The following is a 15,004-nucleotide window of genomic DNA, read 5'->3' as shown; positions in this document are numbered from 1 at the left end:
AAATTAAGTAAGTATAAAAAATAAAAATCTAACCTTATCCATGCTGAATAAGGCCTGGTACTGAGGAATAACAGCATTACGTGGCTCAGTTAGTATTTGTACGAGTGTTTTTTCATCTAGGCTATGCAAAGGAACTACCACAGGCAACCGTCCCACAAACTCAGGAATCATGCCAAATTCAATGAGATCTCTGGCTTCCACATGACGTAATAAACGATCTTTTTCTTCAATGTCTTGGTGAGTATTTGATTCTCCACTTCGATTGGCAAGGTCTGCAGCAGCTGCAGCCCTTCTGCCTTTTCCCAGATTAGATGGTGTTCCAAATCCAAGATACTGCCAAAGAAAAGACAGGTATTATAAATAACAGAATGAAGCTGCATCGTGCTCAGCATTTTACATGCATATCTCATGCCATCTTCACAACAGAAGAAAGTATTATCATTTATATTTTACAATGAAGAAAAAAGGCTTAGAGAGGTTAAGTACCTTGACCAAAGCTCTCATTGCTGCTAGTGGTAAAAGCCAGGATTCAAACTCAGCTCTATCTGCCTTCAGAATTGAGAACCTAACCAACTCTCAAAGAATGAATTCTAGTAAAAGTAGGTAAGTAAGAACTGTGAAGGGAAGTCCCTTAGAACTCATATAATGATGTTGCAGGATTTTTCTGAGACCTCTAGACTAGTGTGGCTTCCAAAATGTGCAAGAACCGTGGAAACAGAGATAGTAATTATTTTGTAACCAAAGTCAGTTTTGCAATACTGTAAACAGGAGTAGTGCCTATGGAACAAGCAGACTTAAAACGAAATTATCCACAAGTGTCTTAAGTCATTGCTAAGCATTCTATTAAAATCGTGATTTGGGGTTGCATACTATGAGTTAGAATATCGTATGAGTTAGAACATCCTATGAGTTAGAATAATTTCGATTTTATAAAGAACATGTAAGGACATCAAACAAAAATGGTAACTTTGCTGCAAAAAGTTGTGTATCTAAGGTGTATGGATCTTGCTTTAGTCAGTATAAAAGAACTATACTCCAGGCAACTGTCCGACGTTTAATTTTGATATGTCATACAACTTTTGTCAAAAGAACAAAAGAGGGCTTCCCTGGTGGCGCATGGTTGAGAATCTGCCTGCCGATGCAGGGGACGCGGGTTCGTGCCCCAGTCCGGGAAGATCCCACGTGCCTCGGAGCAGCTGGGCCCGTGAGCCACGGCCGATGAGCCTGCGTGTGTGCTCCGCAACGGGAGAGGCCACAACAGTGAGAGGCCCGCGTACGTCAAAAAAAAAAAGGGGGGGGGGTGCTTCCCTGGTGGCGCAGTGGTTGAGAGTCCACCTGCTGATGCAGGGGACATGGGTTCGTGCCCCAGTCCGGGAAGGTCCCACATGCAGTGGAGCGGCTGGGCCCGTGAGCCATGGCCGCTGGGCCTGCGTGTCCGGAGCCTGTGCTCCGCAACGGGAGAGGCCACAACAGTGAGAGGCCCGCGTACCGCAAAAAAAAAAAAAAAAAAACACAAGAGAAGTACATGATATATTAGAAAACGGCTAAGTTAAAAATCCATTCCTGATACTCTAAGCTGTGTATGTGGACAGTTAGTGTATCAGAAAGCAAAATACCTTTCATTCAATAATTTAAACATATATTAATCATTTATTATATATACAATATAGGCATATATAGTGATAAATATATATACACATATTTATTATATATATGGATACACATTTATTAAGCATTAAGCATTATTATAAAACACTGAGGATACAAACCTGAAGACAGCCCTTATCCTAACCTAAAGGGACTTATTTACAGTGAGAACACATGAAGATATTAAAGCATCATAGGTGCAATGAAGGACAACTGTACAGGAAACTACAGCAGTGGAAAGAAAGAAAAGAGGAAATACTGGGGACGGAGGGTAGGAGGTGACCAAGAAAGTCTTCACAGAGGAACTGCCTAATCACTTAACAGACTGAGTCTTAAAGAATGAACACATATTACCACCCAATACACTTATGGATTTGTTTGAGCAAGAAATAAATGTTTATTGTGTTAAAAAAAAATGAACACATATTTGCCAACTGGACTGAGGTGGGGAGGACATGAGCAAAGGCAACAGGAATAAAACTTAAGACTGCAAGCAGTTTCATATGGTTAGGAAAGAGGGAGAGGTAGAGGTATATTATTTATATTGTACTCCTGGCTTTCAGTGAGGTTTGGAAAAAACAGTAGCCAAATGGATGTGTTTAATCCTCTATAAAATCACTGTTGCAGACTCTCTTATGTCTCTGTCTTCTTTTCCTAAAAACCTATGTGACAGGGACTTCCCTGATGGTCCAGTGGGTAAGACTCTACACTCCCAATGGAGGGGGCCCGGGTTCAATCCCTGGTCGGGGAACTAGATCCTACATGCATGCCACAACTAAGAGTTCGCATGCTGCAACTAAAGATCCTGCATGCTGCAACTAAACATGCCACCACGAAGATCCTGCATGCTGCAACTAAGATCCAGCAGAGCCAAAATAAATTAAAGACAAAAATCTAAGTGAAAAACTCTTTTTTAATCTTTGTCTCTCATGAAGACATCATACCCTTCCTCTTTCAGGCAATAAAAACTAGCTCACAATTTCTCCCTACTTTTCATTAAGAAGTTCAAAGCTAAACAGAGTGACTTAATTTCCATTAAGTTGAAATGACCTAAACCTTCCTTTTACATGTTTCTGATCTCTTTACTAATAATACTTTTAATTGTTCTTTTCTAAATGTTTCTAGCTTCCAATTCTTTTTGGAAGTATGAATTATAAATAAATGTAAGAACATGGTCCTTGCCTTTGGTTACAGAATTTTGAATATAAAGTTCTCTCTCTTCCCCACCCTCCCCCATCTGTCTCTCTCAAACACATGCGTGTGTGTTCATGTGGGCACACACACAAAGAAATAATTTCTTCTTTCTAATTTGTTAGACTAATTTATACAGAATTTCAAAAGCAAGAAAAACATAAATTAACTAATATGAAAAATAAAAATCTAACCTTATTGAGGAATAACAGCACTACCTGGCTCAGTTAGTATCTGTACAAGAGGTTTCTCATCTAGGCTATGCAAAGGAATTAACACAGGCAACCATTTATTAGCAGCATTTTTTTTTTTACTACTACTAAACTACTACATTAGTAGCTACTACTACTAAACTAAAAACTAAAGTAAACTACTAAACATGCAAGGCCAAGGAGACTTAAAGCAAACAATATAGCAAAGAGGTGATCTATGATATATTCATTTACATAGAATATATTGTATAAAAGGTATCATCTGTGGCTATTACATAAAACACAAAAACACGGAAAACAGGCATGTTTTCGGGCTTCTTGCCACTATGCTGACATTACATTTTATCATAATCAGTAAATAGGTACTGGGCATGAACTTTGAGGATATGAAAAAATAAGTTCCAGTTAAAATCAAGGCTTTTAAGAATGTTTAAGAAACATCTATAAAACTAGGTGGGATCACAACCCTTGCCCCAACCTCCAAACTGCTTTCCTCCATTTGTGAATGTCAGCAGTGATCTATGAAGACTCTATGGGCAGGAGCAATGGAGACAAGCTCTTTACTGGGCTCCAGTGAACTGGGCAAGAGAAATGAGTAGAATTTTTATTGATACAGCAGCTACCTCAAATAATAAAAAACTCCTTAGATGAAATATAAAATTGAAATCATCAAGTTATACTTTAAAAATGCCCATATACAGATGATATTTAGAAATCTTCCAAACTACTACTCTGAAATTTTAAAAAGAACTAGGCATATATTTCTGGTATACTCTAAGAAAACCTAACTCGTAAAAATCCACAACTGGCAGCCAGCAGATATGAGATTAGAAACTGAGGGTCCATCCTCTAACTTCAAATGCTCTCTCTCCTAGTAATCACTCAGAAAAACTTACCTTTTCATTTTTTCTCCTGCTGATGATTCTGTCCAAACCATTGAAAGCACCAGATGCAACAAACAGGATGTTTGTTGTATCAACTTGTACCGTTTCTCCACGTAGCTTACGGGAATTCTTTTCTGGAACATTGACTATTGTGCCTTCTAGTAGTTTTAATAAGCCCTAAATAAAGAATAAATGATTTATGGCATCATCATATAAGCGTATTATTTATTATACATTAGGTGATGGGATTCAACGGGGAAAATAATATGTGGTTATGGTCAATGAGCATAACTGAAGAAAACTCCCACATTTCTATAACTAACATGAAAATCTAATATACTATCACATTAATTATTCATAAATTTATTTGGAATAGTTATAGGACTCCTGATGCATTCAGGAAACAGTCAACCCAAGAGGTTGTTTTTGATGGTAAAGACATAGTTCTGACATAAAGATAGAGTTATGGCTCTCTAAGATGTTATCCAACCATGGTGGGAACATTCAAAATTTGAAAATATTTGCAGATTTGTCTTTCATGCAAATTAAAATTCTATTCTACTCCTAGTGTTAAACTTTGAGAATACCTATATGCCTTTATAAAAAACATCATCCAGCACATTTTATATGTGCTGTACCTGTCTATGTCTTGGTCAAAAAAACAAAAGCAATTTTCCTTACCCTGTAGTTTATGTCATAATTAGTTACCAGTAAAAGGTCAAGTTGCCCAATAGATCATTATGACTTTAAGTATGACTCTATAAGGCATAAAACTCTATTTTATCTTCTAATTAAGTGAAAAGAATAAGATACATGTACATAGTTCATTTATGTCTAGTTAGAACCAGAACTTTCTTCAAGAGTCCTCTAGAAATGTTTAACTGGGCCTTTGTGTAATAAAACCAACAAAAATTAAATTTATTTCTTTAAAATATTTTTAATTTACTAACAAAGGTAATTTGGTATTTAAAATCGCCAACAGCTTTCTCTTAGGACCTGAACTAAATGGCAGGTGGAGTCTGGAGTGGGAGAAATAAACAAAACAGAATCTAATTGAATGTGAAACCAAACGTACAATATCTGGGAGGTTGATGTATTCCCTTCCTTTTAGTGGGCTTGAACAAAATATTCAACTGCTTACTTGCTGAACGCCTTCTCCACCTACATCCCGTAACTGATGAATGCCTGGCACACTGCCAATCTTATCTACTTCATCCAGAAAGACAATTCCTATAATTTAAGGAGGATTCTATTTATAATATGAAAAAGATATACACAAGATAACTCAGCTTTAAACGACTAGGTAGCCAGAGAGCAAGGTTATTTAATCTTTAACACTTAACATATACAATGGCTTAATACTATAAAAATACACTGCTAGCTTTCCCACTCATTTTGTGCAAACGTTTTACAATTTATTCTACAGAATATCACTTGGGCATGATAACCAATTCTCTATGACAATAGTTATCTACCCCACTAATGTTTTCAGGTTCTTTATTCTAAGAAGCTGAGATAGAGGTATAGTGTGAAAGCAGAAGGTGGATACAGGGCTGGTATTAGCAAAACTTTAGCTTATTTTTTCCCATCTATATTCTTGTCTTAAAGAAATTTGGACGGGAAGCTGTCAAGCTCCTCATGTAAACAAGGACAGATGATAGATAGGGAAAAGAGAAATGCAGCATCGATGACATCCCCTAAGTCAATAGCCTTATTTGTTTCTCTATACATCTTGCACTCTCCTGCACTTGTCCTTGTCCCCTCCCTTACCCCACCCCAGCATTATGAGTCTACAGGAAAGTCAGAACAGGAAAAACAATGATAGTATTAAGGATCTAATGGAATAGTAATTTAGTCTGTTTTCACCCTAGTAGCCATATTATAACATTAAGGCAAAGCAAACTATGTGGCCCTTAGTATGCTAGAAAATGTTTAACATAGCTACTTTTATATAATTATAGAATTTTACTCCTTGATTCAAAATAAAAATTTTATTCTCTTGCTATTAGACTGCTTCCCCAACAGACTATATCTGGGGACAAACTACACTGAAACATACCTTGTTGTGCTTTTTCTACATTATAATTGGCATCTTGGAGCAGTTTGGCAATCACAGATTCAATATCTTCACCTACATATCCAGCCTGAGTCAAAGTCGTACAGTCACAGATAGCAAAAGGGACATCAAGGCATTTAGCTAGGGTTTGTGCCAGAAGAGTTTTACCTACAAACAGAAACAGTAAGTAAACATTTACTAAAAATATGTTGTCATACAATTTCTCTACAAAAATGCAAAACAAATTAAATGTGAAGAATGTATAATAAGAAAAATTAGTGTTACATCTTTTCTCTACTATTACTCAGATATAATGGTATGCTATTTTCATTATTCCTGGTAAGATATTAGGGACTGGCCTAAAGGGCAATACCAACACCTCAAATTCAGTTCTAAGCCCTGTATAACTACAGGCCAACTAAGATTGGCCTTAGATTTTCTTCTTAAGAATGAGAATCCCCCAGTCATAAGACACAGGTTACAGAATCATTTACATTCTATTTTTTTTAATGAGTAGTGATTTTTCAGTAAGTTATTTACCTGACCCAGTTGGTCCAAGCAGCAAAATATTACTCTTTTCAAGTTTTATGTCATCATGGGAAGAATCCAATACTTCACCTCCTCGTTTTTCCTGATGTATTTGTTGGTTTACTTGTTGCTGCATTGATGCTCCTAAAGCATTACCATGTGGACTAATTCCAGCAATCTGAAGCAACTCTGAAAAAATGCCAAAGGAATTATTAGAGCTTCAGTTGATTTTACTTGAAAAAATACCCAATAAAACCCTACATCTGAAACCAATCACCTATTTAGAAAAAATTTAAATATTCTGACATTTTGCCTTACCTATAAAGGAAGAAAACCTCAAATTATCTAATGACAAATGTACAATACACAATGATTATTCAGGGAATCTCAAGCAAAGGGAATGCATTATTTTTACCTTCCTTATTTATGTAAACTTGTATGAAGAATATACTTTTACTGAAAAGAAGGCAGTATAATAGGAGAACAGTGCTAGGAGTCAGAAAGCTTTAGCTTTGGTCCTTTATTTGCCTCTAAACAGCTATATGATCTTGAGCAAGTCACATGTAAACTTTGTGTTTCTATGCCTGTGTTTAAGAACAAAACACAAGGGCTTCCTTAGTGGCGCAGCAGTTAAGGATCCACCTGCCAGTGCAGGGAACATGGGTTCGAGCCCTGGTCTGGGAAGATCCCACATGCCGCGGAGCAACTAAGCCCGTGAGCCACAACTACTGAGCTTGTGTTCTAGAGCCCGCGAGCCACAACTACGGAGCCCACGTGCCACAACTACTGAAATGAAGCCTGCGTGCCTAGAGCCCATGCTCCACAACAAGAGAAGCCATCACAATGAGGAGCCCACGCACCACAACGAAGAGTAGCTCCCACTCGCCGCAACTAGAGAAAGCCCGCATGCAGCAACAAAGACCCAACACAGCCAATTAAAAAAAAAAAAAAAAAAGAAGAAGAAAACACAATTGATTTGGAGGCACTTTGAAAGATAAACAAAGGTATATTATTTTTTTCAGTACAAATGAAAATAAGCACGGCTTTAGAGAAAGGGAAAAACATTGAACTGAGAAATAGGAAACTTGGGTTCTAGTCTCAGTTCTATTGTAGGAGCATGGCAAGTCACTTAGCTTTACTGGGCCTGCTTCCTTAGTGAAAATACTGAGACATATGACCTTTCAACAGTCTCTTCCACATTTAAAAATGATCCTGTGAGTCTACCAGAGAAACCAACTATGGTAAGATTCATTATCCCTGGCCCTATATGAATTCCTGATTTTACAGGATCTCAACTGGATCACTGCAGTTCCTTTATTAGAGACATAATCTTAACTATATGGGAATCATATTGTTGGCGAACTAACAGTTTATCAGCTGGATCCCTTAAAAATCTTATTCTCACTCTCTCTTGGCTGAAGGAAAGAATCTCAATACTCTTCAATTAGCCAGATTTGTAACTATCCATATTGCTCCTGGCTCTCAGCATTTAAGGTATCTGTGCTCACATCATACTTGTTTATATTTTCTGGATTTATTTTTAGGTTGTTACTAAGAATATCAGTATTTTCCAATGCTTTATTATTTTAATCAAACCAACAGAGAGATGTTCAGCAGACATATTATTATAGTCCTATTCTATCTGGCTGTCACTTTCAAACTACCTTTGGGTCACACCTTTTGGTAAAGGGTTATTCTAGTCATCAAAAATAATAGGCATTCAATAAACATTTGAATTTAATTAAATTGTGCTCCATTTGACGGTTAATGATGAGCGAATAAATCACAATGCTGTCTCAGTACAATTCACATCAGGAAAAAAAAATGCAGTCTATATTAGTTCAGTTAGATAGTTGTCCCTACTAAACAAAAAAAAGAAAAGTTTTTTTTTTAATTTCAGCAAAATCTAGTTAGGCATTGTGATAATATAAGAAGGTGCTTGGCTGAAAAGTAGGTCTGCCCAATGGGGAAAAGATGATTTAGGTAATTTGGACAAAACCACAAGAAGCATATTGACTACAGTGAAATCATATGACACATGTATTTAACTTACTCTATGATTTAAGTTATTTTTAAAAAGGAATAATTTAAATAGTACAGAACAAATGATGTTTGTCATTCCATTTATAAAAATATGCCCCTGGGTAAACTTGAGATAACTCTCCTGTTCTTTCAGTTAAGTCTCTGTTCTTGCATATCTCTCACTACATAGGCAGCTCTCTATAATAAGGACTATGAGCAAGCAGGCTAGAATAGTTAGTTGTGTGCAGCTCATCAGCTATATGGCCTTAGGCAAACTACTTAAAATTTCTGTGCTTCACTTTTCTTATATGTAAAATGGTAGTGAAAATAATAGTTTCTGTCTCATAGGTTTGGGGAAGATTAATGAGTATATACATGTAAAACACTTAAAACAGTGCCTGGCAGATAGTTTTATATGTGCTTTGGAAGAATTTACTATTAGTATTACCATTTTCTTGTGTTTAAGTATTTGTATAACATAGCCCTTATATGCAAGCCAACTATTTCATTTCGTGCTTAACTTCAGAAAAACTTTATGTTCCAATGATGGAGGAAAAAAGCATCAATCTTAACATGTTAAAAAGACATACGTTGGTCTCTAATATGTGATTTCCAAAGGACCATCCAAGAATATTTTAATTATATATGACTTTGGCCTAATGCCCTAACGTTAGAAACTAATGCCCCACATAGGAGAAGATTAAACTATACATGAAAGTAAATTCTATATAAGCTCTCAAAATATTAATTTCCAAGTCAATCAATATATGTAATTAAAAATTATTTTGCCTAAGTTCTTAAATACTATTACTTGTTAACATTTATATTAAATCACTACATACATTTAAAAAAAATCACTACATATATTTTTTCAAAATACTCACTATAGACTTTTCTTTAACAATTCATAGTAGCTTCATCAGCCACCTGCCCAAATTTATGAATATATATTGATAGCATATTTTATTACATTTAATAAATCTCATTCCAGAGTTGGTAAACTAGTTATGTTCTCATAGCTCATCCGGAATATATAGTACACTTCAAACAGTAGATGTATAATACTGTTTGGTTCAAAGGCAAATGTAAAATCATCAAACTTTTAAGTGAAAAATGTTCATACTGGCTTATCTATTGTTTTTTGTCTTTTGTGACAACATGAATCTTTTTATGATAACTTTGGAACCTTCTCCTTCTGTATGGCAGCTATATCCACCTCCAAAGAATGGGTTCAAGACATCAGAATGGCCACTATCTTTGGTGTATCAGGTCCTTCCACACCCTCCATCAGACCATCTGATGCTTACAGGGGCAGTCTAGGGCTCGCAACAGTGAGTTGGTGCTTATGTATAATTAGCAAGTCTACACTAAGTTTCATAAACACCAAAAAATAAACAGTGTGGTTTCTGGCAAAGAGTAGCTGGAATATAATCTGCCTCCCCTAAAATCTGTCACTTACAGGCAGACCAACTCTAATTGTATGGTTTTTTTAAAAAAAGGATATAATATTCAAGCTACAGATTTTTAAAAATACAACTTCTGTTAATATGCAGATCTAGAGGAAAACTGCATATAGTACTTTTTATTTCTCTACATTATACTTTAAGAAATATCACAACAGAAAAGATAAAATCAAATATCTAAAATAACCCAACATCTACAAACTACACAAATTAGCTATGAAACTGTTCCAAAGTTATATATACCATGTATAACAAACAGGCTTAGATAATATACAATATCTTTCTTAGTAATACACAAGCAAATACATGTCTACCATTACTACTGCTGACAAACTTCACTGAGGTAAATCTCAAAAGGAAGAATGATTACAGAGGAGGACCTGAAGAGAGGTCACTTACTTGTAAATCTGTACTCATCCTCCCGTCTTCTTATTTCTAACTCTAAGAAAGAGGATGAAAATGGCAACGTGAAAATATTATATATTTGTTTAATTTAGGGGAACAAACAAGGAGTATTCCACTTCTTGCCCTCTTCCAAATATATTGAAAGAATATGTTCATTTACGTCCTTTCAACTTTTCACATTATCAAAGAATTTATATGCTACCTCCTTTCTATATTAAAAAAACCCCAAAGATGCTTAATGATGGCTGTCCAGTTGCAAATATTCACATTTGTCAAATACAAATCTGCTATCTATTTTAAGAAAAGAGTAGTAATAATTCAGGTCTTTAATAAGAGTTTAAATCCCTCATACTATAAAAACCATGTAACCATTTGCTTTTCCAGCACCTAGAAGAGCTAAACTATTAATTTGTTGACTGAAGGAATCAGAAAAAATCATTTTGCTCCATGACTAAACAACACGATTTGGACCTTATAAAAATGAAGGTTCCAAGTCTTTCAATAGTTACTATGATTTATACTTTCTAAAAAAGTAACTGATCCTACTACATGACTATTTTGCAGTAAGCTCAACCAGTGAACAAGTGTCTTCATTAAGCCAATCAGTTATATATTTAGTAGCTACTAAAAGTAATTTAATACTAAAAGTATTTAGCAGAACTCCCTAAAATTGTAAAATGATGACTAAAAGAATGTAAAATGATACACTGTAGGACGAATCAGAAATTATAGCACCCTGGTCAAAAAAAAACCACACACAAAAAAAAACCCTTAAAATATTTACACTGTACTCTATTCATAGTTTTTTAAATAAAATCATTCTATTAATATCATACACAATATTGTCCACAGTAAGTTGACATTACACAGTATATTGGTACATTAGAGTCTACCATTAATAGGAATTATACTTTGAATCACTTACAAATTTGCCCTGAACCTTGCACTCTGTAGCTGGGGACTAAAAGGAAAGAGTGCTGAAAATGTTCTGTAAGCTTTATCATCTCCATATATCTCTGACTTAGGCAAATGAAATTCTGTATCCTGAACTCAAAAGAGAAGAACTCAAGAGTCACACAGAGAGCACTGCAATGATCCAGTCATGGGGAACTAGTTGTGGTCAAGTCTACAATTCAAAAATGATGTCTCAATCTGTATACCAGAACCCATGTATATATAACTGAAAACAAAAGTTTTAAGAAATAATATTTAAGTTGTTAACGTACTCTGGTATTTTCTACTCACACTTATTAACTCTTTTTTAAATGCTGTTGGCAATGTACTGAAATGATTTCATGAACCACTAATGGGAAGTGATCTGTATTTTGAAAAATGCTGTAGTGTACTAAAAGTATTTTAAGACAAAAGCAAAGAGCTCCAAATAAGGATTACCTCTAAAGCACAGTAATCTCTATTTTGGTCAATTATCAAAACACTAACCTCTAGGAGTTAATGATGTCTGCTTCTCAACTTCTGCTTGCTGTCTCACATTAGCTGGGATATTATTATATATTCTCTTATAATGATTGTATACAGCAACTGAGAGCACCTTCTTAGCAAATGACTGGCCAACAACGTACTTGTCGAGGTAGTTATAAATCTGAAAAATGATTAGATATGAACAATTTACTATGAGCTATCACAAAATATGCACATTAAGTTACATACTGAGCACACTTTTTTTTTTTTTTTGGCTGCACTGTGCAGCATGCAGAACTTCCCCTACCAGGGATTGAACCTGTGCCCCCCGCAGTGGAAGCATGGAGTCTTAACCACTGGACCACCAGGAAAGTCCTATACTGAGCACATTTACTTATAGTTTTAAATTTGAACAAAGATTCTCATCCAAAACAAAATGCAACGACTTCCCTGGTGGTGCAATGGTTAAGAATCTGCCGACCAATGTAGGAGACATGGGTTCAATGCCTGGTCCGGGAAGATCCCACATGCCGCAGAGCAACTAAGCCTGTGCAGCACAACTACTGAAGCCCACGCGCCCTAGAGCCCGCGTTCCGCAACTACTGAGCCCGCACGCTGCAACTACTGAAGCCCACGCGCCTAGAGCTCATGCTCCACAACAAGAGAAGCCACCACAAATGAGAAGCCCGTGCACCACAGTGAAGAGTAGCCCCTGCTTGCCACAACTAGAGAAAGCCCACGCGCAGCAATGAAGACCCAACACAGCCATAAATAAATAAATAAATAAAAGAACGAACGAATGAATGTTTGCTCCCTTTAGGTTTAAAAACAAAACAAAACAAAATGCAAAGCGCATGACACATTATGTAGCAATGATTCAGAGGCCCCAAACTTTAAAGGAACAAAACACAATTCTTTTGTTCTCTAGCTTACCAAAGTATCCCTGTACTCTTCTAGTGCTATGCCGGTTTCTATTCTATAAACAATGTCACTGATCCTAATTTTTGAAAGTTAATATTAAAGTCAATTAGAATACCTACACTTGCCACCATGGGTCTAAAGCTATCATTAATGTAAATCATTTTTAAAAATCCTTTTTACACCTCTCTCAATAATATTATATTCTTCACAAAGACAACATATTATAACCTTTTCAAAATAGGCATTATATAACCAAAGACCATTATACCACCAGTATCAATGTGTTTTAATGCTCATAAACATTTACTTCTTAGATATTAACTTTAAAGCTATGCTTTTATCTAAATGGCAATCTAGGGCTTCCCTGGTGGCGCAGTGGTTGAGAGTCCGCCTGCCGATGCAAGGGACGCGGGTTCGTGCCCCGGTCCGGGAAGATCCCACGTGCCGCGGAGCGGCTGGGCCCGTGAGCCGTGGCCGCTGAGCCTGCGCGTCTGGAGCCTGTGCTCCGCAGTGGGAGAGGCCACAACAGTGAGAGGCCAGCGTACCGCAAAAAACAAAACAAAAAACAAACCGATTTGCTAAATGGCAATCTAAAAGCCTTATTCTTGGTAGAAACTAAAGCTCTAGATGAAACTTGGATACTGCCAACAGCTTAGCACCTGGGATAAATTATTTCAGCTTTTAGAAACAGAAATTAACTGTTAATATTCACTAACTCCTGAAAATAGTTATTTTCTAGAACTTCATTCTCTAGAACTTTGACTCAGATGTCTGAAGTCTACACAAATTAGTGGGGAACATAAAGCTTAACAGCTATATTTTCCATTACTTCATTTAATTTTACATGACAAATTCTACAGTCATTGACCATATGTATTTTATTACAGTTTTTAAAAATCATCATTCCTCACAAATTATACCCATGATTTATTAAACCTGCCATAGCACATTTGCAGAGACAAATACACTGGTACCTAAACAGTAGAAGAAAGCTAAACTGAAGCAGAGGGTGACAAATAATGTAAGTGTGCAAACATCTGAGATATGGCCAGAACAGAGGGCACACAGCCCAGAGCAGGGTTCCTCCTTCTCAGAAAGTGTACAGCAAGTACCCAATGAAGCTGGTGGTACACTCTGCTGTGTTTCACATGGCCAAATCACAATCCATCTGAGACTCCTAGGAAGAGCCCGCACCACAAAAGTCACAGTGCTATACAGGAGAGCCCTGGCACATTGGTCAGGAAAAAATTACTTGCTTCCATTGTTAGCCTGAGGCTGTCTGACCATAAAGTACATTAACTTAAAGGGAAAAAACTGCAGGCTGGTGTTATTTAGGGGCCCAAACTAACAAAAATAAATCCCCAGCTGCTCTATTTTAAGGATATCATTTTAGATTAACTCAGCATTAACACTACTTTAATAATCATCAACTATATTTCATTGCTATGAATTCAGTAATCATGACATGGGAAAACAGCAATGGATTCCATACCTAAATTTCAAGTATCAAATATCAGTAACATTTAGCCAGATATAATCCATATTAAGAACTTATAACACTTGTTTAGATACTAGTATTAAGATTCAATATAAACTGGAGGGAGGGGAGCAATGAAATGTTTTCAAGATAAAGTGCTTATAAGACTGAACTAAGACCTATATAATACCTTTTTGGGGGGAGGAGGCGGTTTCTGTTGGAATGCCAATTTTACAGCTTCTGCTGCTGATTCAGGTTCTTTAATTATGCTTTTCTTAGAGTCTGCTTCTGATAGCACAACAAAAAAATGATGACACTTTTCACACTTCACAAAGCGGGTGGATGCTGTAAAAGGACGGAGAAAAATAATTCAAATAGTGTTTAACCTTAAAGACTCATTGAAACCCATGTACTTGACAAAAATGCTTGTAGTTCACTCCACTAGCCACAACAAACAGCCTAGTTTATACCTAAAATAGATGATAAAGATGAGTTCAGTAAACTATACTTTGTTCACTTTAACTAGGTTCTTTCATTTTGTGATAGACTGCATCTAGAGAAAAAGATCAGTTGAAATTCTTTTGACTTCTCCATTCGCTAAAGTTTTTTTTTTTTTGGCCGCACCACACTGCTTGGAGGATCTTAGTTCCCCAAACAAGGATTGAACCCGGGCCCTCGGCAGTCAAAGCGGGGAGTCAGGGAATTCCCTGGTGGTGTAGTGGTTAAGAATCCGCCTGCCAATGTAGGGAACACGGGTTCGATCCCTGGTCCGGGAAGAT

The 15,004-nt window shown here is 36.4% G+C and overlaps 1 protein-coding gene across 2 annotated transcripts in view; it reads right to left on the bottom strand.

Annotated features, from left to right (window-relative positions):
* CLPX (caseinolytic mitochondrial matrix peptidase chaperone subunit X) overlaps positions 1 to 15,004 on the bottom strand; it is a 38,594-nt gene that overhangs the window by 6,783 nt on the left and 16,807 nt on the right. Inside the window, exons 4-11 of one of the 2 annotated variants that reach the window (XM_059057724.2) lie at positions 14,416 to 14,570; positions 11,849 to 12,008; positions 10,403 to 10,444; positions 6,531 to 6,707; positions 5,994 to 6,158; positions 5,076 to 5,164; positions 3,947 to 4,111; positions 34 to 333 (exon numbers count right to left, since the gene is read on the bottom strand). In XM_059057724.2, the coding sequence (XP_058913707.1) occupies positions 34 to 333; positions 3,947 to 4,111; positions 5,076 to 5,164; positions 5,994 to 6,158; positions 6,531 to 6,707; positions 10,403 to 10,444; positions 11,849 to 12,008; positions 14,416 to 14,570 (1,253 nt within the window). The remainder of the gene's footprint in view (positions 1 to 33; positions 334 to 3,946; positions 4,112 to 5,075; positions 5,165 to 5,993; positions 6,159 to 6,530; positions 6,708 to 10,402; positions 10,445 to 11,848; positions 12,009 to 14,415; positions 14,571 to 15,004) is intronic. The other variant, XM_059057725.2, reaches the window with a different exon arrangement.

This window comes from Kogia breviceps, chromosome 3 (genome assembly GCF_026419965.1).
Source record: "Kogia breviceps isolate mKogBre1 chromosome 3, mKogBre1 haplotype 1, whole genome shotgun sequence".
Lineage (NCBI taxonomy): Eukaryota > Metazoa > Chordata > Mammalia > Artiodactyla > Physeteridae > Kogia > Kogia breviceps.
This window is presented reverse-complemented; position numbering and strand designations above follow the sequence as displayed.